The sequence below is a fragment of the Myodes glareolus genome, chromosome 4 (assembly GCF_982192425.1).
Source record: "Myodes glareolus chromosome 4, mMyoGla1.1, whole genome shotgun sequence".
Taxonomy (NCBI): Eukaryota; Metazoa; Chordata; class Mammalia; order Rodentia; family Cricetidae; genus Myodes; species Myodes glareolus.
In genome coordinates, this window is record NC_142029.1 from 77,918,999 (window position 1) to 77,946,076 (window position 27,078).

At 42.2% G+C, this 27,078-nt stretch overlaps 1 protein-coding gene across 1 annotated transcript; it reads left to right on the forward strand.

Moving 5' to 3' along the window:
* The first annotated feature begins 1,034 nt into the window (after positions 1–1,034).
* On the forward strand, positions 1,035–24,254 carry Zw10 (zw10 kinetochore protein). The gene is made up of 16 exons (XM_048417013.3): positions 1,035–1,225; positions 2,934–3,068; positions 5,122–5,223; positions 5,395–5,472; positions 5,626–5,785; positions 6,679–6,831; positions 7,955–8,146; positions 11,083–11,246; positions 12,442–12,624; positions 14,216–14,454; positions 16,894–16,965; positions 19,328–19,497; positions 20,502–20,632; positions 21,439–21,570; positions 22,292–22,494; positions 23,669–24,254. The coding sequence occupies exons 1-16, from the start codon at positions 1,121–1,123 to the stop codon at positions 23,787–23,789; spliced, it is 2,340 nt and encodes a 779-aa protein (XP_048272970.2). The 5' UTR covers positions 1,035–1,120; the 3' UTR covers positions 23,790–24,254.
* The last annotated feature ends 2,824 nt before the right edge of the window (positions 24,255–27,078 follow it).

Here is a 27,078-nt window from a genome sequence, read left to right on the forward strand (position 1 = left end):
TAGTGGAGCAAGCGTATAATCCCAGTATGCAGGATGCTGAGGCAGGAGGATAGATGTGAATTTGGTGCTCTCCTGAACTGCAGAGATCATGTCTCAAATTAAAACCAATAAATCTCTGAGAACTTGAAAGCTAAACAACTATAAAAAGCTTTTGATGCAATTTATTTGTAATTTCTGATAAGAAGTGCTAAGAATCTTGTTTTAGGGGCTGGAGAGATGGTTGCTCTGGGTTCAATTTCCACCATCCACATGGTGATTCAAGGTATTATCTGCTTCCTTCTTCCTCCTTCTGTAGGTACAGCTAAATCATTCAAATATGAAAATCTTTTCTTTGGTTGGTTTTTTGAGACAGCTCTTTTTTTTTTTTGGTAGCCCTGGCTGTCCTGAAACTTGCTCTGCAGACCAGGCTGGCCTCGAATCCAGAGATTCTCCTGCCTGCTTCGTCCTGCTTCATACATATAAATAAATCCTAAGACAAAAAGTTTCTACAAAAATTGTTTTAGTACACACAAGACCGTTACACTAAGTATAGATGTTTACCACATTCATGTATAAATATACTTAGTATGAGGCAATATAAACAAGTAATATTAAAAAAGGTGCAACTGGGAGGAAGCCTTTCACTTATAATTATGAGATGATACCACTCTCTCTTGCCCAACTCCAGAGGGCAAAATTCCCGTTGACACAGTCAGCAGCTGCGCCCAATATATGAATATTTAACAAAAAAGATCGAGATGACTCCATAAGTATCGGGCTAGATAATTTCACAGGAAGACGTTATGGAGTATAGGGAGGACCATAAAGAATTTACTAGGTGAAACATTCCGCAGCTTCTAGTACAAAAACCACAAAACAACAACAAAAAATCGGCGGGAAGAGACACGTTTGAAAACCAGTAGGGAACGTATCACGCCTGCGCAGTCTTGGAGTTCCCAGTTGCTTCTCCCGGCGGCGCGGAGCCTGCTGGGAACTGTAGTGTGCCTCCCGCCTGTGCGCCAGCGCGGGCCCCCACAGGACTCAGTTTCCCGGCAGGCCACGCGGTGAGGCCGCGGGCGGAACGCGATTTGCGGCGCTGGCAGCTGGAGTGACCGGGTCGGTGTGCGTACGTTTCGTGGCGATGGCTTCTTTCGTGACTGAAGTCCTGACTCACTCGGGGAGCCTGGAGAAGGAGGATCTCGGCACCCGGATCAGCCGCCTGACCCGGCGGGTGGAGGAGATCAAGGTGAGGGCGGGCCGCCGGCCACCGGCTGCAGCTGGGTGCGGAGCTCCCGGGGAGAGCCCTGAGTCGGAGCCGAGGGAAGTGTGGAGAATTGCCTGGAGAGCGGTCACCAAGGCCTGGGACTGTGAGGAGGAAGGGGCCGTGGCTGTGCAGTGGTGGGAAGTCGTGCTAAGTTGAGCAAGAGTGAGCTGGAATGGAAAAGACTGAAGAAATCAGCGGCGCCGGAGGTGGGACTGGAAGCCCGGATGTCCAGAGAGGGTTGGAAGAGAGGACAGGACAGCCACCCTATCTCTGGCTGCTCATCTCCACCCACCCCTCTATTTATGGATGAATTCTAGGAAAATTGCGGCATTATCCTCCGATTTTCTTTTAACCGGTTGAATATGTTTCTAAGTTTTAATTCACGCACGGAACTTGAGGCGTGCTAAGTGCTGCTGGTGACCGTATCTTAGGCTGCATGGATTTGCAGCACACAGCCACAATTAGTGTTACCTGGCAAGCCACATCTTCAGTGGCTTCATTTATAATGACGCGCACCTGAGTAAGTCTGAAGTAGCAAGCTTCCTAACAACAGTTGATGACACAGAAATGGCTTTCTTAATTTTATGTATTCATGCCAGTGGCATCTCTAGAATGTGGCTTAAGTTTTTTAATTTTTTATGGTTTTTTAATGACCTAGGAAGAGAGCATTGCTCTCAGAGCCTATTAGTTTCATACATAAACTTGAATCTTCAGTCAACTGAGAACTACTTTCTATGTCTCAAACAAGCATATTCTCTCCTCCTCCAGCTCCCATATTTGGCCATTTCTCCATTTTTTTTATAACTTTCAATACATTTCTACCATATATATGTATATGTGTATATATATAAAATCTATGTCAAACGTAGCTTCCTACATAAAGCAAATGGCTGATTTTTTTTTTTTTTTGATAGTCTTTCTCATTGTGCTGGAATACTTTGTAACTCTGCTGGAGTATTACTTTTCAGCTCTGTATTTTGGTCAGTTTGGAAAATAGTATCGTTTCTCCCTAAAAGGAGTAAGTTTATGGTCAGGCATAATTTACTCAGTGTCAAGTGTTCAAGAAGGTATTAAGTTGCTTTGAATTAAGGGAAATAACAAGACTCATTCCTTTCAAAAAATTTTATTTATTTATGTGCATGTGTGGTTGTATGTGTGCCGTGGTGCATATCTGGAGGTCAGAGAACACCTTTCGGGAGTCCGCTTTCTCCTTTTACCGTGTGGGTCCCAGGAACTGAACTCTGGTCATCAGGTTTCGTGGCAAGCACTTTTATCATCTGAGCCATCTCCCCAGTCCTTCTAATCATCTGAAGAGCTGTAAGATTAGGTCTTAAAGTTTTGTAACTCAGAAGATAGAGATTAGTAAATTAAGGTATACAGTTTATGGATTTCTATGTTTAGGTAGATGATTCAAATTTTTGGACAAGGATCCAGTTCAATGTGAAACTTTTGTCCGTCATTCTCATTTCCAGAGTCTGTAAAAATCTTGGGCATTGTTGGGGTTGGGTAATTGTTGTCTTCCTACATATTAATAATGTCTGGGACCCTTGAGAATGAATGAAATGGTTTTGAAGGAAACCCATTGCTTGGAGGGAAAGCTATGGGTAACTAGATAAAGTGCTAACATTGGAAGATGCTGTATATTTTTAGGAAGTTCCTGATTCATTTCATTGTTGTACTTGTATTGTAGGGGGAGGTGTGCAATATGATCAGCAAGAAGTACAGTGAATTCCTGCCTACCATGCAGAGTGCACAGGACCTGGTTACCCAGGTAGATAAGCTCTCTGATGACATCGACCAGCTCAAGTCCAGGATAGATAATGAGGTAAGAATAAATTGTTGTGTTGGATAAATTTTGGTTTCTTAGGGAGGCATTGTTGTGAATTTCTGAGGCTGGTCTGTGGAGCATTTCAGGGCCTGGCTTTCCTTGTTGGTAAGTAGAGGTTGAACCAAATGATTGTAGGGTGACTTCAGTTCTAAATTTGAGCATTCAAACTTAAACATTCATATGTACTTTCTCTTATGGTACTTTATCTTTTAGTGAGGATAATAATGACTGTCATTTGAGTGGATTTTTAAATTAAAATTGTAGGACTTGTTTTCATAAGAAAATGAGAACAGATAATGGTTAGAATGAGATCGTTTGGACTTTTCCTAATTGGAATGTTTGTTTTTCTCCCTCTTGTCTAGACGTCTTTCTGTGCTACTCAGGCTGGCCTGGAGCTCATTCTGTAGCCCAGGCTGGCCTGGAGCTCATTGTGTAGCCCAGGCTGGCCTTGCACTTGCATTGCTCCAGCTTCTTTTTCCCCAGAAGCTAGGATTAGAGCTTAGAGGCTTGTGTCGCTGTGCGCAAGCTCCCTTTCATCTTCTAATAGCACTCTCTTAGGTCTGCAGCTGGCCTTAAGGCGTTAAGTGTCAGACACTTTCTAGAATTTGGCCTTGTATAAAGCTGGCTTGCATTGCTCACCACAGCTATTCTGCTTCTCGTGAGCTTGCAGAGGGCTCCTGTCCCACAGTACTCTGTGACCCAGTGCTTCATATCTTTATGGAGAGTGGTATACTTTAGGAGCAAAGGGTAACTGAGGCACAAACTATTTGGTTACTGAAACAAATCTAGACCCTTGGCTCTTGATGTATTGGGCTGAGCACTGTATAAAGATATAACTCATGTCCGTGGTTTCTGTTCACTAGATGTCAGCCCTCTTCTGGTGTGGCAGTCAAAAAGTGTCTCCAGACATAGCCCAATATTTTAGAGAACTAAGGAAGATCAGTAGAGAATGGATCATGGAACAAGGGGGAGGAAAGAGGAAGGAAAGTTGGAGTGTGTTAGCTTGATATTGATGAAATAGATAGGCTTTGGGTCGAGCAGCAAAAAATTGGTGCTTTTTTGGGGCCTTTTGAGTCAATGTCTCTGTATCACCTCACAAGTACTGGGATTAAAGGTATGTGTGTGTGTGTGCGCATACACACAAGCACGTGCACACACACCTGCCTGTTGAAAAATTGGTGTTTTTGACAAGGACAGTATTGATAAACTGGAGGAACTAAAACCTTCGTTACAGTGAGGTATAGAGTGACTGAGGTGAGGAACTGAGTATATGTGTCAGTTAGAAAAAGTGTATTCGTGAGGAGGAGGAGAGGAAGAAGGCAACTGCTGAGAAACAGGGTGGTTGTTTAAGTGGAGGAAATTTTTTCCAAAGGTGGGAAAATTCAGCATCCTTAAATCTGGTGGGAGGAGCTTTCCAGGCAGCGTGGATGGTCAGTTACTTGTTTCATGAATGAATGAAGAATGAGGTAGGGGAGAAATTAAAACACAGAAGAAAGTTAGTGATGCTCTGAAAGAGTGGAGTAGATCGAGAAGTGGATTCTGCCTCAACATTTAGAAAAAAATATTACTTGTCAGTGGGGATGCCTTTCTAGTAATCTAAGTGGATGAAGTCAGTACTGAAAGAAACTGCTTATGTTAAAAGACAGTAATGAAGCAGGGATAGGCACATCTCTGTGAGTTTGAGATCAGCCTGGTCTACATAGTGAATTTCAGGCTAGCCAGGGCTATATTGTAGGACCCTGTCTTGAGAATGGGTATTCTTTATTGATTTTTGTTTGTTGTGTGTGTTATATGCTTGCTACTCAAACTCAGGTCATTGGGGTTGGTGGGAAAAAGCTTTACCCATTGAGCCATCTCGTTCACCTGAGAATGGTGTTATTGTATAGGGTAAGGCTTTGAAATCAGTGGACCTTTACCTCCTAGTCACCTTCAGTGTTTAAGTTTCATCATGAATTACACTGTTGCTGAAGCTTAGTGATAAATTACAGATGTTTTATTCTTTTGATGTGGTATTGCTTAAAAAAACTTACACTTTTGCTGTATAAATTAGGTCCGTCGGGATCTTCATATATCGACTGCTGAATTTACAAACTTGAAGCAGCAGCTGGAGAGAGACTCTCTTGTCCTAGATTTGCTCAAACAACTGCAAGAGGTAAGTAAGCTCAGCTGGAACCAGTGCCTGGCTGGTGAGGAGGCTGCCTCTTCTTCTAATTGGTCGGTTATTCCCTGACAAAATGGCATTTTCGTATTCCACAAGCAGACGTTTAAAACAGTAAAACACGGCAATGAACATGCCTGCTAATCTAAAGTTATCTTTTTTCAGTTTTCTTCTGCTATTGAAGAGTATAATAGTGCATTAGCAGAGAAGAAATACATCCCTGCTGCTCAGCACCTGGAGGAGGTACACACACATTTGAAGTCTGAGCCGTTAGTACTATCCTTGCTTTTGTTGTGTTTGTTTGTGTCCTTTTATCCTTTGTCATTCAGCAGGTGACTTCTAATTTTTTTGTGAATCTAGAGGAATTGTTTAACAGTGATTGCGTTTTACTTCCAGGCACAGGAATGCTTGAAGTTACTAAAATCCAGAAAGTGCTTTGACTTAAAACTGTTGAAGTCACTTAGCATGGAGCTCACCGTTCAGAAGCAGAACATACTTTACCACCTGGGAGAAGAGTGGCAGAAGCTGATTGTGTGGAAGTTGCCTCCGTCAAAAGGTGCTGCTGGCCTCAGGTGGACTGCTTTGCTTAATCTGCCTGAACCACTTTGGCCTCTGAGTACACCCTAAATATTTGGTATTTAAAAACAAGACTCTTTCATGTACTAACACATTAGTCTATTAGTTTTTCTGAATTTCATCTATTAATCTTCCAATCCACCTCTTAGTGTGATCTCCCTTTTCACAGGTTTTTCTTTTTATTTTTTTGATTAGTATATATCGTGTATAGTAATAGAATATGTTGTACATAATAACAGACTTCATGATGATGTTTCCATAACGTAGTTAATAGATTTTGGTCATAGTCACTCTTCATCCACTTCTCTGTCTCCTCTCATTCCCAGCGGTGACTCGTGTAATTATTTGTCTTAGAATGAAACCTAGGAAGGTGTTTGTAAAGGACGTACATTTTATCTGTTAGATATTGAAATTTAGAATATTTAAAAGTAAATCCCAGAAACTCTTGCTCTCTTTCCTATATCCACTTTGCCCCCACTTATTTTACATATTATCTGGCATTTTGAAAGAAATCATACAGGAAATTAAGTGGAGCTGGCAGGCGTGTTGAACTCTTGCTAGTAACACTTGTTATTAGACCTGTTAAGCTGGTTTGGTGGCACTGGTACGTGAAGGAGGTCTGGGAACCAGAGCTCACTTTGCAGTCCTTGCTTTTCGTCATTCTGCACACGTTTAGGTAGCATCTCTCACTAGTGTATCGTCGTTTTTGCACTTATCTGTTTTTTTTTTGAAAGCAGTGTATAGGCCATGTGTATCGTACTTATCAAATGTAAGAATGCTGTGATGGAACTTAGGAATCTCAGCAGATGAAGTGCTCTGAGGTGATGGTCACCTGGCATTGGGAGACAACTGATACTCTCTTCCTTTTCTTAGACACCAGCAGCTTAGAGTTTTGTCTGCAAACAGAACTTCATTTCTGCATGGAGCAGCCCCAGAAGGAGGAGGTGGCCCCTCTGCCACCCATCAGTTCTGTCCTGCTGGCCTTTTCCATTCTTGGAGAATTACCCACCAAGCTGAGGTCATTTGGTAAGTGATTTGCTTCAGTCACATTAAATTTCAGAAGGGGATGTGAAAGGGACGGCCAAAGAGAGGAGGGCCGTCTAAGGAGATGACTCGTGACAGTTTACTTTACAGTCCATCAGAGCAACTGTTCTCAACTTCCTGGCGCTGCGACCTTTTAATACAGCTCCTCATGTTGTGGTGACCCCAACCTTACAAATATTTCCTTGCTACTTCATAATCAATTTTATTACTGTTATGAATCATAATGTAAATATCTGATATGTGACCCTCAAAGGGTTTACGACTCACATGTTGAGAACCTGCATCAAAGGGCATGGCCATGAATATCTTTTTTAGTAATAAATGGGTCCTTTTTTTAAAAACTAGTCCTTAATTTTTATAACTTTATTTTTGAATAACTTCAAAGTCTGCAGGTGGGAAAGATTCTCAGAGAAAACGTGTAGTATGTAATTTCGTAGATATTTATTTTTTTGTGAGATTTACTTATTTTTATCTTACGTGTTTGACTAGTTTGTCTATTTATTTGGGTACTCTGTATGTGTGTATGGTCTCCATGGAAGGTGTTAGATTCCTCAAGAACTGGAGTTATAAGCAGTTGCCATTTGCCATGTGGGAGCTGGGAACTGAACCTGGGTCCTTAGCAAGAAACAGCCAGGGCTCTTAACTCTTGAGCCATCTCTAGTCCTCATGATATATAATTTTGGCACATTTACTCTTTAGAAATTTTCTCTAGTGATGGTTTTTAAACAAATTTTATTTTTAGATTTAATTTTTTTATTTTATATATATGAGGTTTTGCTTGTATGTATTTCTGTGTACCACGGATATGTCTGGTGCCTGTGGAGGTCAGAAGAGAGCGAGTTCCGCTGCTATTGGAGTCATGGTTTTGAACCACCTTGTGGATGCTGAGAATAGAACCTGGTCCTTGCAAGAACAAGATATTCTCTTTAACCGCTGAGACATCTTTTCAGCCCCTGATATTTAAATTTCTTTCTTTTTTTTTTTTTTGAGACAATGTCTTATTCTTTATTTCTTTTTGGAAACTTTATATATGAGTAGTGCATTTGCATCCTTTCCCCTATTTTGTAGTGGTTGTTGATGAATGTCGCCATGGTAACAATTTCAGGTCAGATGCTGCTGAAGTATATGCTTAAGCCTCTGGTGACTTGTCCATCACTCCATGCTGTGATTGAAAAGCAGCTGAATTCAGTTACCATTCACTTTCAGTCTCTGACAACAGACTCGGAGCACCCGTCACCTCCTGAAGCTTTTGCAAAGATCCGGTTGGTCCTGGAAGTGCTCCAGAAGCAGCTTCTAGGTGTGTACCCCACTTCTAGGTGTGTACCCCACTTCTAGGTGTGTACCCCAGTGTGGTCTTTTGTAGCCTGAAAAGGTGCGTACTGCTTTTGCAAGTAGTACTCTTAGGGCAAAGGTGCTGATATGTCCCAGCGAAGGGAAGAATCTGGGGTAAGCTAGGCCATAGAAGCATGGTAGATCCTTTCTTCCTTCTTGCCTTGACATTTCTTCTCTTTGTTCTCTATTAGCAAGTTGGTTCATTAGTGGCATCTCAGATCCCATGTCTTAATGGTATTTTAGCTGGAGTCTAGGATGTACTTCTCCTGCTGGACTCTTGCTTTAATTATAGGAGAAATGAGCAGGTACTGTTATACATATTTCCGTGGGAAAATTCCCTTCATTCTAGTACAAATAAATGAGGAGGACTACCAGGAACAAATTACATTTCCACTTGGCATATTGGTAATCTTTATATCAGAAATAGCCTGTCTTTGTATTTTATTATGAAGCAGGTTTTTCTCCCCTATAAGTTTCTTCTGTGTGTGGCAGTGGTAGCCTACACCTTTAATCCCAGCACTTGGGAGGCAGAGGCTGGCGAATCTCTGAGTTTGAGAATGAACAGTCTGGTCTACAGAGCTATTTCTAGGACAGCCAGGGCTACACAGAGAAACCATGTTCCCCCAAAACAAAACAAAACAAAAGTTATTTTGGTGTTTTAAAACACTGCTGCTATTTCTAGTCTGTTTGACTTCTGTTCTGATTGCCTTCTTCACTGGTCTTGTGGGGTGTTCCAGCCAACATTCTTCTGAAGAAAGTTTTTAAACACTTTAAAAATGTTGCTATTTGTAGACCTTCCTAACAATCATAAATTGTTTATTTTTGTATAAGCAATTTAGATGTAAGCAAGGGATTGTTTGTGTAACTTTGAAAGGAGCAGAACACTTCACACCCACAGTCCTGCCTCAGCCTCCCAAAGTATGTATTGCCATATCCATCTCCCAAATCCAATCTTCTCTTGATTCTTATGAAGAAATGCAATTTTGTTGTTTTGGGAACAAGAATCTTGCGGTCTGGTGTGTAACTTACTATGTATTCTAGATTAGGCCAGAATACATCGTCCTACTGCATCTTTTTAGCTGCTGGCTCTGTTTCCCAGTGCCTTCATGTTGGCAGTTAGGACTTCAGCTTAGGAATTTTGTGTGGACACAAGTCCTGAGCAAGAGATGAAAGACAACAGCTTCCCTTCTTTTAAATGTGAGATCAGTGAGAAATAGAGTGTGGTGGTTCATGCTTGTATTGTCAGCTCCTAGGAGGCTGAGGCAGGAGGATCACAGTGACTTTCAGGCTACCCTGGGCTATAGAGTAAGATTCTGTCTCATTCTACATTACATCCTTCTCCCAGATCTACTTTCTCATTTTTGATTATTTGAATATTTAGCAAGCATTCCTGTTATTTCATTGAAAACATAGCAGTGATGAGGCAGTTAGCTGTTCTGTAACTCATGAGCATTGGCAAAGACCGCGGTGTCATTCTATGTATTGTTTCTGTAAGCCAGGACTAACTAATTTATAGTGTTAGCGTGTATGTAAACTGATCTCCCCACCCACTTGAGAGAGGCTTTCTCTGTGTAGCTCTGGCTGTCCTGTAACTTTCTTGATAGACCAAACTGGCCTTGAACTCACAGAGATATGCCTGCCTCTGCCTCCAGAGTGCTAGGATTAAGGCACGCTCTTCCACTACCTGGCTTGATTTTCTTTTTTAAAAAAATGTCTGTAATGACTTTACATTTCATAGTCTATTTCAGAAGAAACCTGGAATGGAGTCTAAAAAGAGGCACAACATCCTGGCTTCCACTAGCTTCTCTCTCTCTCTCTCTCTCTCTCTCTCTCTCTCTCCCTCTCTCCCTCTCTCCCTCTCTCCCTCTCTTTCTTTCTCTGTCCCCCTACCTACCTATCTATCACTCTGTGTTTCTCTGTGTAGCCCTGACTGTTTTCATCCTTTTTGTTTGTTTGTTTGTTTATTGAGATAGGGTTTCTCTGTAGCCCTGACTGTCCTAGAACTTACTCTGTAGACCAGGCTGGCCTTTAACTTACAGAGATCCGCCAGCCTCTGCCTCCTGGGTACTGGGATTAAAAGTGTGCACCACCACCATCCAGTATTGTTTGTTTATTAACTGCAGTGTGGGTGTGGATGTTGAAGGACAACCTGGTGGGAGTCAATCCTCTCCTGCCACGTGTATTTTCTGGGTATTGAATGTAGTTCACTAAACTTGTGTGGTAAGCAATTTTATCCACTGAGCCATTCAGTTGGCTCTTCACTGTTTTATTCAAATGATAAGTATAGTATTCTAACTATAATACTCCCAAGGTATTTTGGAGAAACTAGCCATGAGATAAACTATAGAGGAGGCGCTAGGATACCATGCTTGGCAGGCGAGACAGTGTACTGTAGTGTAATTACTGGTGTTCTGCTTAGACTAAATTCCTAAGTCCTATACAGAGAGGGAAAAGTACAGTGTTCTTTCTTTCTCTTGTTTTTCATTATTAAAATGATGTAAAATTTTGTGAGGTTTTATTAAAAATGAGTTTTAACTTTGAATGCAAACTTTCTGAGTGCTTGTTATATAATCAGCGTAACCACTTATGGGCAGATGGCTATAGTGTAGACAGCATGACACACACTGTTTTAGAGTACGGGGGAGTGTTGCAGTGAGCAGGAAAGTAAAAGAATTATGTCTTGCGTGGTCAAGGGCAGCCTGTGGAGGTAGCTGTAGAGTTGTCTGCGCCGTTTTCTCTCCCACCATCTCTCTGTTTTATTTGGTTTTCTCTGTGTAGCCCTGACTGTCCTGGAACTTGCTCTACCTACCATCTTAAAACTTAATCATTTAGAAAGCTCAGAACTTAAGAATTTGTTGGGATTGTGAATAGTTTGTCTAAAACCTTTTCTTTTGAATTCAGATTTGCCTCTTGACCCTGACCTTGAAAGTGGAAAAGCCCCTGAGATCATGTTGGCTGAGATGCTTGGTGATGTGATCTGGGAGGATCTGTCTGAGTGCCTCATCAGACACTGCCTGGTTTATTCGATTCCCACCAATAGCAGCAAGCTACAGCAGTACGAGGAGGTAAGAGCGGGAGATACGGCATTGAGACAGGACTGAGCTCTACCACTGTCGTGGTTTTTCGCTCTGTTGTTCTTAAGCTATACTCCATTTTTTCTTTTCTTTTTTTCCCTAAGACAGGGCTTCTCTGTGTAGCCTTGGCTGTCCTTGGAACTCACTCTGTCTGTGGACCGGACTGCTCTTGAACTCCCAGAGATCCTCTTGCCTCTGCCTCCTGAATGTTGGGATTAAAGGTGTGCGCCACCACCGCCTGGCTTAAAGTATGTTCTTAAGAAAGAGTATAGAGTAGAAAAAAAACAAATTCTACATAATTTCATTTCTGTTCTGCCTTTTTGATTAAGAAAGTATGCTTTCTTATAAATACCTTTTTTTAATTTGATACTTACATCAGCTGTAATAGCTATTGTCACTTTAACCCCCTTTACAGGGCTTGCTTGAATGCTAAGATAAGGGTGTGTATAAGATCTTGGCACCTTTATCAGTCTTACAATTCTATTGAAAATTTCTTTCCAAATGAATCTAGATTTGGGAGAATGTATAATTAAACTTTACTTTTAATTTTAATTCTTTATAAGATGTGTCAGGGTTTTCCCTGCGTTTATGTGTGCCTCGTACCTATGGAGATCAGGAAGGGGCATCAGATTCTCTGAAACTAGAATTACAGGTGGTTGGGAGCTGCCAGGTAAGTGCTGGGAACTGAACCAGTCTTCTGTAAGAGCAAGTTCTTTTAACTGCTGCACCATCTCTCCATTTCCCAGAATGTATATTTTTTAAGCCAAGTAATTGATGACTTGTCCAATATAGTGGGTTTAAAATTTTGGTATTGAAATATATGTACATGTTGATCCTTTTATAGATTTGTGCCTATAGCTTTAGCCTGACTGTTGACTATATTTGGGGGAAAATTTGCTTCTTTATTAGATAATTTAAGATGATGATTCTTGTCATTTTCCTGAAACAGTAGACTATAGAGTCTATTTACATAGCATATATACTCTCTGAAGTGCTATAATGTAGAGATGATTTTTATGTATAGAAGGGTGTACATAGGTTGTTTGTGAACAGTGCCTTTTTATACAAAGGACTTGAAGATTCTTGGATTGTAATTTCTGAGTGGTGTTCTGGAACTAATTCCCGAAACATACTAAGGGCTAACTGTATATAATTCTTGTCTTTGTCTCCTGTTTGTTTCTGTTAGATCATCCAGTCTACCGAAGAATTTGAGAAGTCCCTAAAGGAGATGAGATTTTTAAAAGGTGACACTACCGACTTGCTGAAATACGCTCGGAACATCAACTCTCATTTTGCTAATAAGAAGTGCCAGGATGTGATTGTGGCAGCTAGAAACCTGATGACCTCTGAAATTCACAACACTGTGAAGGTACTTGGGGTTTACTGTGTTGTTTGTGTAAAGCAGCTTAAGTTTGAGACACACGCGATAAAGTGGAAAGGAGTGGCAGTTGCTAAACTCCTGGAGGCAGGTGCTGATTATTGTGAACTCCAGATAAGATATGTCCTTGAAAGCAGCTGTATCAACTGAGAAAGTCTGTATAAATGTCGTGGATTGCTGTTGTTGAAATTAAAAAGCAGATTTTTCTCATCTTTGTTACCTGACGTGTGCTTAGATAGACTGTATTGTGTGTAGAGAGTGTGACCTGTATGGGATGTTCACTTCTTGCTTCCATGGGCACCTGCACGCTCATACATGCTCATGTATGTGCGTGTACACACACAAAAATAAAATAAATATCTTTTTAGAGGCATAAATAAGTACTTGCATTGAGAGTGAATTAATTTACGTGAAGAACAGTTTACTGTTTTACTCCCAATAATTCCATGCCATTTTGTTTTATATCATACATGTATGTATGACATATACATGCATACATACATACACACATACACACATATAATGATACAATTATATCATTATGTATCTATAAATAAAAAACATTTGGTAAATGTAAAGCATTACTGAAACATTCTGAACATTATTAAAACATAGACTAAGGCAATCTATTAATAGATTTCCCAGCCATTTTTCTGAGTTACCTGAAATGGCAGTGAGGGTTCTAAACTTCATTTTCTTTCATTTTCTTTCATTTTCTTTTCTTTCCTTCTTTTTTTCCTCCTCCTCCTCCTCCTCCTCCCCTACCCTCCTCTTCCTCCTCCTCTTCCTCCCCTCCTCCTCCTCTTCTTCTTCTTCTTTTTTTTTTTTTGAGGCAGGATCTCACTGTGTAACCCTGGCTGGCATAGAACTCATTGTATAGCCTGGCAGTGGTGGCACACACCTTTAATCTCAGCATTTGGGAGGCAGGGGCAAGTGGATCTCTGTGTGTTTGAAGCCAGCCTGGTCTATAAAGTGAGTTCCAGGACATCCAGTACTACACAGAGGGATTCCGTCCTGAAAAACCAAAACAAAAAAGACAGAAAGGAAAAGGAACTCATTATATAGAATAGACTGATCTTGAACTCACAAAGAATTGTCTTCTCTGCTTCCTGAGTGCTGGGCTTAAAGGTGCCCACACCCAGCTCAGGCTCTGGACTCTTGGTCCTTTCTTCTCTGTACCTCATCTTCCTTGGAGAGTCCCATTATTGTGTCCACTCCAACAAAGTGTTTAGTCATTTGGAATACACAGGTATCAGTACATTCCAAGGTAATCTGGAATTTTATGAGAGCTGAGAATAATGAGTTTGCAGGTCTTCCCAGTTATTCCAAATCTTTGCTTTTTCCATCAGTATGAAGAGTCCGACAGTACATGAGATTGCTGACTTCTTCCCATGTGCTGTCAGTTCAGATCAAACAGCTTTAAATGAGGCTGCTTCCTTGCAGATCTTCCAGTCACTCTGAAGGGCCCCAACTTCATCACCATGGAAATCTTGAGTGTCTTTGTCCTTTGCTGTGTGCTTGAGTTTGAATTTTCCTGAAAACTGCATTTTCTTTGATTTGATTTGCTGTGTTTGAATCTTAGATTACCCCTGATTCTAAGGAAACTGTACCAGACTTACCCAGTCCTGATGTGGATAACAAGCAGCAAGGACAGAAGGTGTGCAGACTGCAGTTCAGCGATCCTGGGAACTTAGAGCCTGAAACTTCCCTCGACCCACATTCCTTTTCTTTACCCACATGCCGCATCAGCGAGTCTGTGAAGAAATTGATGGAGCTTGCCTATCAGACTTTACTAGAAGCAACAACAAGTAGTAACCAATGGTAACACAGATAAATTGTTCCCTGTCATTTATTTATAGTAGCATGGGCACAAATATGTTAAAACAGGTGCTGGATGGGTGTGTTGACCTATGGACATTAGCCCAGCACTTGGAAGGCTGAGGCAGGATTGGGAGTTTAAGGCCATCCTGGCCTACAAAGTGAGGTCTGGGCCAGCCTGGGTTACCTAATACAATCCTATTATGGCAGAGAAAGTAAACAAGACCCAGAAAGGCAAACAGAAAACAAAACAGAAAGGAAAGAAAAAAAAAATAGGCAGATATATAGGTTTATTTGGCATTAAAAATTTTCACTCTTTAGTAAGCTACACTTTAATTTTTGGCTCACTTTTTGGTTTTGGACTTAAATTTTGGTTTAATTTTGGCTCTCTGTGATCATATGTTATATAAGAAAGCATAGGCAGAGGACTTAGAACACTCCCTTGAAAAACACTCCCTTAATAATGACATGATCATTACTGTGTAATTGTAGTCCACCACATGTGACAGCACCGTGTGCAGGTGGAGACCCAGGGACCTGAGAACTTCACCTTTCCACTCCACATGGCAGCATGCTGCGGGAGGGAGAGTCAGTCTTCTTTGGGACTAGAACATGCCACAGATCTGACTTCACCTGTTCAGGATGGCTTTTCTTGATCTACACTGTATTCAGGGTACCTCAGGCCCTAGTTCACATCTCAGACAGAATCTTTGTTTTGAATCCGTTCCTAAGGTAAAAATGGCAGGCTAGCCAGTTGATTGTAGAGCAGGCCTATAAAAGCCCATTCAATGTGAGTCTGTTTAGCTATTCTTACTTCTTGGTGTTAAAGAAAACTGTTTGAGTTTGGGCGTGACTTAGACATAATATTCTCAGAGCTGTGGGTTGTCTCCATGTGTAAACACTTTTTGGGGGTGGGTGGTGGTTCAAGACAGGGTTTCTCTGTGTAACAGCTCTGACTGTTCTGAAACTTGCTCTGTACACTGGGCTGGCCGTGGCTCTCTCTGTCTCCTGAGTGCTGCGATTAAAGATGTGCACCACCACCACCCAGCGCAAACACTCTTTTAGATTGCTCTGGATAGAACATGTTTACCTAGTGCTGCTGTGACTTCACTTAGTCTAACTACAGCATTAGTATCGATTGTAAGTAGAAAGAAAAGTGCATATTTATTTTTGTTATTATTATTTGTGTGTGAGAGTGCATGCACGCGTGCACGCAGTTGCAATTGGTCATGCTGTGGAACACGTGCAGGTCAGAGGACAATTTTGTGGAATCATTTTTCTTCCACCTTTTCATGGGCTCTGGGAATCACACTTGGTTCACTAGGTCTGTGAGAGTGCTGAGCCATTCACTGGCTTGTGCAGGAGACCTGTTTCTTTGTAAGGGATGAATGTGATCTTTTGACAAAATAAATATAATTGTCACTATTTCCTCAAATGGCTTTCTTCAAATATGTCAAATCAGAAGTTAGAGATGCATGTCAGTACTTAAAATTTTTCTTTTAAGAGAATGGATGCCAGACATTCCATTTGCAACACATTTTTTAAAAAAAACTATTTTAATTATTTAAAAAATGAATTAAAAAATTTATGTGTATGGATGCTTACTCTGCATGTATATCTGTGTACACAATTATGCCTGGTGCCAACAGAGGTCAGAAAAAGACATTGGCTCTCCTCGTGTTATGAGCCACCATGTGGATGTTGGGAGTAGAACCCTGTGTGGGGGGGTGTTGCTTGGCATCTAGAATGGACTTTAAAAGATCCATCTCTCCATCTCCATGTATTTTCTCTTTTAAGGTTCATTTAGAGTTCAAGTCCCCCGTTCCCCTCCCACCACACACACATACACACACACACACACACACACACACACACACACACCTATCTTTTAAATGCATTTTAATAGTACTCTTTAGGTGGTTAAAGATCAGATTTAAAGGGCAAAAATGGTTGAGGGCTTGATGTGGTTCTCAAAAATGTTGGTTCATCTCTTTGCATTGGGGAAGAAGGAGGAAGGTAAAGGTGGAAAGTCAGTCTGCTTCTAAAAGAACCCAGTGAGTGCCTTTATTGGTGCCTTGCCCTTTGCAGAATACATTGGGAGCAGGTGACATTTGCTGAAGGCTTAGCTCCATTTGTCTCTGGAAGGATACCTGGGTGCTGGCAGGGCACAGATGGATGAATGGGAAAGAGACTTTGGGTTGAATGCTCCTGTGCTGAAGGTCGTTGGTGTAGCCACATCTTTGGAAAGAGGCTCACTTTATAGATGCTGATGGGTGTGTCTTCACTGAGCCTTGGAAAGAGGCTCAGTTTATAGATGCTGATGGTTTGTCTTCACCAAGAGCCAGTGCTTTCTGTGGCTGTCGTTTCTGTCAGTGGGTCGTCAGTAACAGAAGAACTGCTTCAGTTTGTGTGATTTCTCTTGAACTCTTGTTTTCCTTCCAGCGCTGTTCAGCTTTTCTACTCAGTGAGAAACATCTTCCATTTGTTCCATGATGTGGTGCCAACATACCACAAGTAAGTACTTCATTTCTGTATTACTGTGTCTAAACTGGTAAGTCAGGTTAAAACTGCTACCTGTGTAACCACAGCTGTTCATTGCAATTGGCAGTAAAAGTCTACCCACACTAACACCTCTAAAGACTAAAGCCATCCACTGTGCTGTGTACAGTGATCCTGTGTGTAGGAGGGTGGCACACACTTAAAACTCAGAAGAATTTTATCCAGTTTTTATGCCTAGGCATTTTTGGAGCCACCATACTTTTCTTGGTTAGGAAATAGAAAGGTCCTCATCCAGTGAGTGTGCTTGGTGTTTGTAGCTCTGCAGACACTGTCCCATGAGAAGACCCTGTTATGTGAAGTATGGTCAGGCTCTCTTTCTAATGTTAACACAGCATCGGGCTTTATTAACCTGATGTCTTGGCCTTTAAAGGGTTGCTTTTAATATTAATCTGAAAAGTTGCTCAACTCTGCCTCTAGTTCTTTCCGTTATTGAAATGAAATGTTTTATATTGTCTTTTGTTTGTTTGTTTTGTTCTGTTTTCAAGACCAGGTTTCTCTGTATAGCCCTGGCTGTCCTGGAATTCATTTTTAGACCAGGCTGGTTTCAAACTCAAAAGAGATTCTCGGTTTCTGTCTCCTGAGTGCTGGGATTAAAGGTGTATACCACCACTGCCTGACTTCTACATGGTTCTTATAGATATTTTTAGTAATTTGTCACCAAAACTATTCCATAGTTAAGGATTTTGCTCTCTCTTTTTTAAACATTGAGTTTATTTTTTATTTATGTTTATGTGTGTGTATTCACAACCTACCCTTGAAGGCTAGCAGAGGGTGTCAGATCTTGAACTGGTAGTTGTGAGTTTCTGGATATGGGTACTGGGAAACAAACCTACGGTCCTGCAAGAGTAGTTTGTACACTCAGCTGCTGAGCCATCTCTCCAGCCCATCTACTTTCAAAGAAAAAAAATAGCATATTATTTGGGGGGTTTTTTGTTTGTGTATTTGTTTTGTTTTGTTGTTTGAGACAAGGTCTATGCAGTCCTGGCTGTTCTGGAACATGCTATCATGGATCAGGGTGGGCTCAAGCTTACAGAGATTTGCTGGCTTTTGCCTCCCAAATTCTGGTATTAAAGGCATGCGCCACCATGCTCAGCTTGAAGCATTTTTTTTTTTTAAGATTGGAATTTTGAAAAGTTTGGATGATTTTTATTTATATTTTTTTTAATATTTATTTATTATGTATACAATATTCTGTCTGTGTGTATGCCTGCAGGCCAGAAGAGGGCACCGGACCCCATTACAAATGGTTGTGAGCTACCATGTGGTTGCTGGGAATTGAACTCAGGACCTTTGGAAGAGCAGGCAATGCTCTTAACCTCTGAGCCATCTCTCCAGCCCCTATTTGTATTTTTTTTAAAATGTAATATCTTAAACTAAGATATCTCACTTTAAATGCGGCCAAAATGAAGGAAGAGTAAAACCTGTTGCTTCAGCTGACAGCCTTTTCTTAGGGGTTCAGAGATTGTCTTGGCAGTTCTGAGACATATTCCCACTGTGTGGGTTTGCCTTCTTTCCCTTGTATAGCTTTGCACCTCTGTTAGATTACTTCATGAACTTTACGTGTGCATCAAACCACATGGAAACTTCCAAAGCAGGTTCCTGTACCCATGCTTGTGGTCCAGTAGCTTAGGAATGGGAAGACCTGGATCTTTTTTTAATTACTATTATTTTATTTGTATTTATTCTTTTATTTTTTATTTTATCTTATTTTTGAGACTAGATTTCTCTGTGTAACAGCCCTAGCTGTCCTGAGCTAGCTCTATAGACCAGGACCTTGAACTCACAGAGATCCACCAGCTCCTGCCTCCTGAGTGCTGGGATTAAAGGTGTGCACCACTACCACCCGGCTAATACCTGGATCTTTAGCAGGTTTCTAATGCTGCTCATGTTGCTTGTCAGGGGATTGTACTTTGAGAATTATTGCCTTGAGTTATTGCTCTCAGCTGTGGCATTGTTTTAAAACCACTTAGAGAGGGAGAGGGAAAGAGAGAGAGAGAGAGAGAGAGAGAGAGAGAGAGAGAGAGAATGAATATGCAGTTACCTACCAAACTCAGGTCCTGTGGAAAAGCAGCAGGCACTCTTAGTTGTTGAGACCTCTCTACAGCCCACCACTGGGACAGTTGTATTGAATAAGGTCATATTGGCTAGAACAACTGACTGACTGCGAATGATTGCATGTGTTGTTATGTTCAGCATTTACAAGGTAGACAGTGGTGAAAGCCAAGGGCTGCCACCTTAGAGGAGAGACGACTTTCCAGAAAGCTTGACTCGAGTAACAGGTGGTTTCCTTTTCTGCCCTTCCTTCCTTTTGATCTAGGGAGAACCTTCAGAAGCTGCCCCAGTTGGCTGCCATTCACCATAACAACTGCATGTATATTGCTCACCACTTGCTGACCCTGGGCCATCAGTTCAGACTGCGTCTTGCCCCCATTCTTTGTGATGGCACGACTACTTTTGTGGACCTTGTGCCTGGCTTCAGAAGACTTGGTAACTGAAGCCTTGCATTTGGGGGGTGTGACTTATTCCTAATAGTCTAATATCGCTGTAATTTAATAGCCGAGGAGGTTAGAAGTTAGTGATATATTAGATGTGTTAGAGTGTGGGAGGTCTCCTAATGTGTTAATGTTTCTAGTTATTCTGTGAAATGATTCCATTTTGTGCAAACATTCCTTTTTCATGCCATGATTCTGTGGTATGCTAGCATCCCTGATTTTATTGCTGGTTTGTGTTGACTCCAAGTCATTTGTGTCGGAAGGAAGCCGCATAATAAGATGTGTTGTTGACGGCCCTCACTGGTGTCTGTCCTTGTTCTTTTGGAACCCCAAAGCAACTCCCTCCCTTTAGGACTTCCTTGGTTTCGACTGTGATTATTAGAAGTCCAGAGAAATCCGTTGTAGAGTAAATTGAAATTTACAATGAGGGTACCCAGAGAAGAGTTGAGAATCTGTATGGTTCAAGTAGCTTCTCAGTTACAGGTATTCCCATCAGTGGTGTAGACACTGGAACAGTAGGTAGCTGGGTTTTTTTTTTTTTTCTTTTTGGGGTGGGGGTGGTTGAGACAGAAATTCTTGTGTAACAGCCCTAGGTGTCCTGGAACTTGCTCTGTAGACCAGGCTGGCCTCAAACTCACAGGGATCCGTCTGCCTCTGCCTCCCAAGTGCTGGGATTAAAGACGTGCACCACTACTGCCTGACTGAGTAGCTGTATTTTTTATAGAAGTCATTTTTTTTTTTCTCAGTTGTCTGACAGTGCAGGCACACTGTTGAGGAATGTTTATCTGTCATCCTTTGATAGGACCAGAGGGAGTGGCTGAATGGATCCAGAATCAGTTTATACAGATAGGAAGCTGACAAAGAAACATTTAGTGGCCTTTTCAATTGCAGTTGTTTTCATACAGATTGAGGAGCTGTCAGGCTTCTGTCCATCTCTCTCACCCTGGTTTTGTAATGTGTGATTCAACAGGTTTACAGATTGTTATTTTCCCACTGTAGGCACAGAGTGTTTTTTGGCCCAAATGCGGGCACAGAAAGGAGAACTTCTGGAAAGATTATCAAGTGCTAGGAGCTTTTCAAACATGGACGATGAAGAGAATTACTCTGCAGCAAGCAAAGCCGTGAGGCAGGTAGGAGGCTGTTAACAGGCACTGGCGGTGGTCCTCCATCCTTAGAGTTCTCTTACCCCTCCTAGCAAGATGCTCAGTCGATTCCTGTACTCTCTGTTGGAAAGTCTAGATACTTGTCACAGCTCTGGGTAAGGCCTGTTCAACCAAGACAAGTGGAGGGCATCTTTCCATTGACTCAGATTTTTAAATGTAGGCTTTTATCTCTGCTCCTGTCTTAAGTGAGTCTTCCCTCCACTGGTGTATATTCATTGTATGTGGACTGGGCTTTATAAGGACATTTGCATACAAGCATTAATAGAACACATAACCCTTTCCTTCCTTTTTCTCGCCTTTCCTGTCAAGTGCTGAGTCCTTTGCTCTACTTTCATGTCTTTATGTGTACATTGTTCTATGGGTCTGTGTAAAATTCAGGAACCACAAGTGAGCAAAGCCATGATCTCTGTCCTCTGAGATGGACTTAATTTGCTTACAGTGGTCATCTCCAGCTGTGCATGTTTTCTTGCAAATGGCATGACTCCGACCTTGGAGGCTCAGCAGCGTTCCATTGCGTCCATGCCACACGTAGTTTATCCCGTCCGCTGCTGCTTTGCCTCTCCACTGTGGTGCTCCCATCAGGATGAGTCTGCTTTTCTTCTCTCAGGGGTGGCCCTGAGGTTAAACATGCAAGAGCCATAGAGTCCCAGTTACCTCACTTTATATCTCTCCTCTACCCCGTTTTATTTATCACATAAAATGTAAGTGTAAATCTGGAACAGTGTGAATTGTAGCCATCTCCTTCCATGTAAATAGTTTCATTCTTCTGACAGGTACTGCACCAGCTAAAGAGACTGGGAATTGTGTGGCAGGATGTTCTGCCGGTGAATATATATTGCAAGGCCATGGGGACCTTGCTAAACACAGCGATTGCTGAGATGATTGGCAGAATCACTGCTCTGGAGGTAAGAGCTGATACAGACTTGAGATGCAAGTCTCATCCCACACTGTGACTTTATTAAGAAAGTGATACTGCAGTCTTATTTTTAATTGACATAAATGGTAGAAGTGATTGGTCAGATAGTGTCTAACTCAGGCTATTGCGGTTTGGTTGGTTGGTTCCAGTTTTGTCTGAATTCTGTTTTGCTGGGAACTTGCTAATCTCTTTTACACCTAGATAAGAAAGTAGGGTTGTGCAACTTCTCAATCTAGCATCCAAATTAGAAGTGAGGACATTGGAAACTGGGCAGTAGTCCCGAGACATTTAGCATGAAGTCATTTGTTCTGCAGATGAACTAAGTAATTGAATTTACCAACGTGAGCAGTCTGTGCAGGCCCGACTTGGCCAGCATGCTGTGCAGTTGAGTGGACTGTGTGATCCTATGGGGAAAATTGCCTGGGCATGGCTAGCTGATCCTCCAAAGTTTTGATCCATCAAAGTCTTCCTTGCTGTAGCACCCTGTCCTTTGCAACATTGTGCTGGGGACACAGGCTCCTGTGCAGACACACCGAACTGCTGACCATTGCCTGCCACACAGCTTATCTCACGCTAACTTCAGGAGGGTTTTCAGAGAGCTGACTGGACCTAGTGACGAGTGAGATGTGCTTCATTGGTTGGGAAACATCTGCTCTGCCCTGCCCTTTGGCTCAGTTCTTTTCTGTTACGTTCCCTTTGTGCTAAACTAGGACATCTCCACTGAAGATGGTGATAGATTATATTCGCTGTGCAAAACAGTGATGGATGAAGGGCCACAAGTGTTTGCACCTCTGTCTGATGAAAACAAGAACAAGAAATATCAGGAAGAGGTTCCAGTCTATGTGGCCAAATGGATGCCCTTCAAAGAACTGATGATAATGCTGCAGGCTAACTTGCAAGAAATTGGAGATCGGTGCGTATCTGTTTCCTGTGGTAACATATACATTGTCACAAAAGAAGACTAGGACCACCAGTGGCAGCTGCCCCCCCATGTGTGTGAATGTGTGAGAGACACACACAGATAGGCAGGTTATTGAATCCAGGGTCTTGTGCATGCTGGGCAAGCCCTCTACCACTGAGTCACATCTCTAGCACCTCTGTTACATAGAAGTATTCAGGCAAGAATTTCATGTTTCATTGCAGTAGCTGGGGCCTTTGAGTAATCTTTCATAGGGCAGATCTCATGACCATTTTCACATTTAATAACAAAAGTTTTTCATTCATACTGTTTTTGTTTTGTTTTGCTTTTGTTTGTTTGTTTTTGGGGATTTTGAGACAGGGTTTCTCTGTAGCTTTGGAGCCTATCCTGAACTAGCTCTTGTAGACCAGGCTGGCCTCGAACTCACAGAGATCTACCTGCCTCTGCCTCCCGAGTGCTGGAGTTAAAAGCATGCGCCCCCACTGCCCGGCTAGAACATGTGGTTTTGGCATGCACTACAGGTGTTCTGGTGTTTTTAATTAGTTCATCCTTCTTATACCTGGATGATGCATTTTAAGAATGATTAGATCCCAGCACTGCAGTTTAGAAAAAAAATGAAAGAGCTAGGCGTATACTATATACTCCAGGTCTTAACTATATACACCAGACTAGTCTTGAATTTCGAAAGATCCTCCTGCCTCAGCTTCCCAAATGCTTAAATTGCAAGTAGTCACCATATGTGGCTCAATTTTTGTTTTCTCTTTTTTTATTTACTTATTTTATGTATATGGCAATTCTGTGTGTATGTATGTACACTGTACACCGTGCACCAGATATGTGTCTGGTGCCCACAGAGATGAAGAAGATATCAGGGCCCTGGGAACTGGAGTTATGGACTGTTGTGAGTTGCTGTGTAGGTGTTGGGAATTGAACCCTGGAACCCTGATCTTCTGGAAGAGCAGCCATTACTCATAACCACTGAGCCATCTCTCCCCTGTCTCTGCTTTTTTTCTGGCTCTGCCATATGCAGTCATGAGCAGTAATATCTAAAGAAGAATGGGGTTCCCAGGGTTTGTTTAATTTCTTGAGTGTTTGGATCAAGTAAGACAATTTAAAGTCTGACTTTTACAGAGACATAATAGGAAATAGAACTTGTCTTGTTTTGCAGGTGGGCAGATGGAAAAGGGCCCCTGGCAACTGCATTCTCTTCCAGCGAAGTCAAAGCTTTAATCCGTGCCTTGTTCCAGAACACAGAAAGAAGAGCTGCTGCCCTTGCTAAGATTAAATAGCTCTCCCTCCGAGAAAGCCTTTCTTGACTCTGGGTTCCTCCATGGGTGTCATTATTTCCGTCAAGACTTCTCAGAATTACTCATTGGTTTTGGTGAACCAATGTATCATGGAAATGTGACTTAACATAAGGACATCTGAAGGACATCTGACCTGGCCTGGATGAAGGCTTTCTGAACTGGATGTTAAGATATCACTTTTAGCAAAGCACTGGGTTTCTTGACTGCCGCTGCTCTCCTCTGCCAAGTCTGAATCTGCTGGGCAGCATGGTTTGTTCCCAGGCCCTCTGAGAGTCGTGTACATTGTAATTTTAGCCCCTGGCTTTGGATATTTCAAAGTTGGGGTTCAGAATTTGTAAGATACTTTTTTGTTGTTTGGGTGGGCATTAGGGGCACATTACTTGGACTTACAAGAATTAGGGAAACCTCTCGTATTTCTTTCCAGTAAATAATGCCTTTCAGAGTTAAGAGTGAGTGTCTTGAATAACAGAAACTGTGGCCAAAGAGACCAACACCAGCTCATTTCTTTGGCTAGTCTAGCTAGCTTATTCTGAGGATCCCTGTTTTTTCCTTCCTGAGTGCTGGCATTACCATGAGTCACCACCTTTATGCAGGTGGAGGGGACCGGGCCTTCTCTCCTCACTTTTACATTGCACCTTTTTTACCCATGGAGCCATCTCCCCAGTCCCAGCACAGACTCAAGTTCTCAGTTCAGCTTTGTGTTCTGAGATCCTCGTAGTCTTTGGAGGTGCACACTGTGATCGCTTGTCCCGGGTTGTGCTCCAGCTTGTGTCTCTCCTGATACCGTCCCCCTTTCAGGAAGGAGGCCGGGAAGGCTGCTCTTCGTGTGCTTCAGGGGGTGCTTTCTCCGAGGGATTTCAGTACATGGCCCTGCAGCTTCAGTCTCCAGTGTCCCAGTCCTTCGCCTCTGAGGAACCCCGTTTTCCTACTTAGTGTTCTCACCTTCTTGTTTTTAGTTCTCATTCCATCCTGTTAGTCATTTTGCTTTTTTAGTCTTACTTTTCCCATTTGTGGGTCGTAGAACTAAAAACTAAAAAAAAAAGACAAAGACTTCTCTTTAGGATTCAGTTGAGCCAATAACAGTCTGTACTCTGCACATTCTGCGATGAACCAACTGATGGTTTGTTGTTGCTAATTGTGTTTGAGAACAAAGATGGGGGCTTTTTTTTTTTTTAAGAGAGAAGGAAGTGGCTGTTTACACAGGTGGGGAAAATACTGTTTTTGAAAATGCGCACAATTTGAGGTGGTGCTCTCTTCTCAGTAATTGAGAGAAGAACATGTTATGGAAAAGAATTGAAATCAATACACTGTGGGGCTATTAACACAGCAGATTTCTTTTGTTCAAAGAAGCTTTTCCTATTGCTTGACAGGGACAGCAGTTTGTATATGGGGTCTCAGAGCCGAGAACCAGGCGCGTCATTCCTTCCTCAGTTAAACAGAAAACCTCACTCGTAGCTTCTGGGTTTCACAGGCTCAGCCGTGGGGGACATATTTCCCTCTAGGGAAAATGAGCAGTCTGTAAGCCATGATACACAGTGCAGGCAAACAGCCTCCTGGCCAGTGCCATTGATACTACCAAGTGGGCATTTATTTTTGTTAGTGATGAATCATCTGATTGGGAACTGTGGTCTGGGAGCGCATACTTCGTCTTTGAAGAGACCTGTTCTGATTGGCCTGGGAGGAGACACACAACGAGTACATTCATCGTGGTATTGAGCGAGTGTCAATACTGTGTTCAAGTCGGAAACTGTTCTTAAGAACAGCCAGGGTTATACAGGTGACCTGGAGAAAGGAAGACCTTGAAAGATTTCCCAAGATCGTCACGAACAGAAAATTGTTCAAAATGTAAGTGTGCAAACAACCTCAGTCAGTGAGCTGATTCCTGTTGCCATGTGATCCTGAATTCCTGGCTGAGCCCATGGTCCTTGTTACAAAAGAATTTCTCTTAAAGAGGAGACCCTCCAGATGGCGCTGTCTCCTCAGGCCTGAGCGTCACAGGGCATCCAGCTGGTACCGGGGCGGGGGAAATGGAAGCTGGAAAACCTGTCGGCTTTTCTTTTTACTCCGGGTTGTTGAAATGTCTAATGGCTTACAGGGACTTTTAAGAAACACGGTAGAAGTAGCATGGCGAGTGTCTGTCCACCTGTCACCTGAGCTTAGCAGGTCTCACGTGCCCAGTTCCGTGGCATCCATAATGTTCCTCTCTGCTCTGCATTTCACTGGAAGCGGATGCCAGGGAGTCTCAAACTCCAGGCTCCTTCCTTCGCTGGCGTTTGTTTCCTGTGACGCTTTCTCGCTGCACTCACCGCTGCCCCTGTGAGCTGCACACATCCTCTCCTCATCTCTCCAGGCTCCCTCAAGCACTGGCTGAAATAACAACTGGGGCAGCTGAGAGCTGACTTACCTCCCTTTCCTTAGCTGTTTACTTTAGGCAATCCAACCTTGTGGTGTCAGAGCGTTCAAACATTTTAAAAGAAAAAAGTCCCCTCTCCTGCTGTGTGACACAGAAAGCTTGACTGTGCTGGGTCACTGCACTTGGAACGCCATAGTTACCCAGCTCAGGTATTTTTTATTGAGTCCTAGGACAGAGTTTTCTGGATTCTGAGATTCGATTTAAGACAAAACAGTGCCGTTTCCAAGGTCAGTCTGGCTTAAATATTGGCAAAAGAAGTGACCTCTGGCCGGTTCCAGTCTCCCCTTCATCATCCCCTGCTTTATGAAAACTGCTTAAAAACCCACTACTGTTTTCATTGTCAGAAAAGGCTGCATTTATGCCTGATTGTAAATGCTGTATGATAAAAAGCGTCAAATATGTCACTAGCTGTGACAAATTACATCTCACTACTATTCTATTCCTTAGTTCTTCTAAACCACCATATCTGTATTTATATTGTTAAAAGATTAGGACTTTTTCTTACCCAGTTTTTGAGACTGGGTCTCGCTATGTATCCCTAGCTGGCCTTGAACTCACAGAGATCCACCTGCTTCTGTCTTCACGTGCCACCTGGCTCCAGTTACTTTGTACTCGAGGCCCTGAGGTCTTTTATCAAACTCTTTGAAAATTAGTGTACTCACTCATCTCAAGGACTGCATAATGGATTTTTGATTACATCTGCAGGTTTTTTTGGAAGTCCCAGGAGAGAAAATTCATGTGGGTTTGGAATCGTGAACTCACTTGAAACTCAAGCTTTCCTGTCTTTTCAACCCTCTTAGGCTTTGTGTTCCCTTTAACTGCATCTGTTCTATCGTTTCCAGGAGATAATTCTCCTCG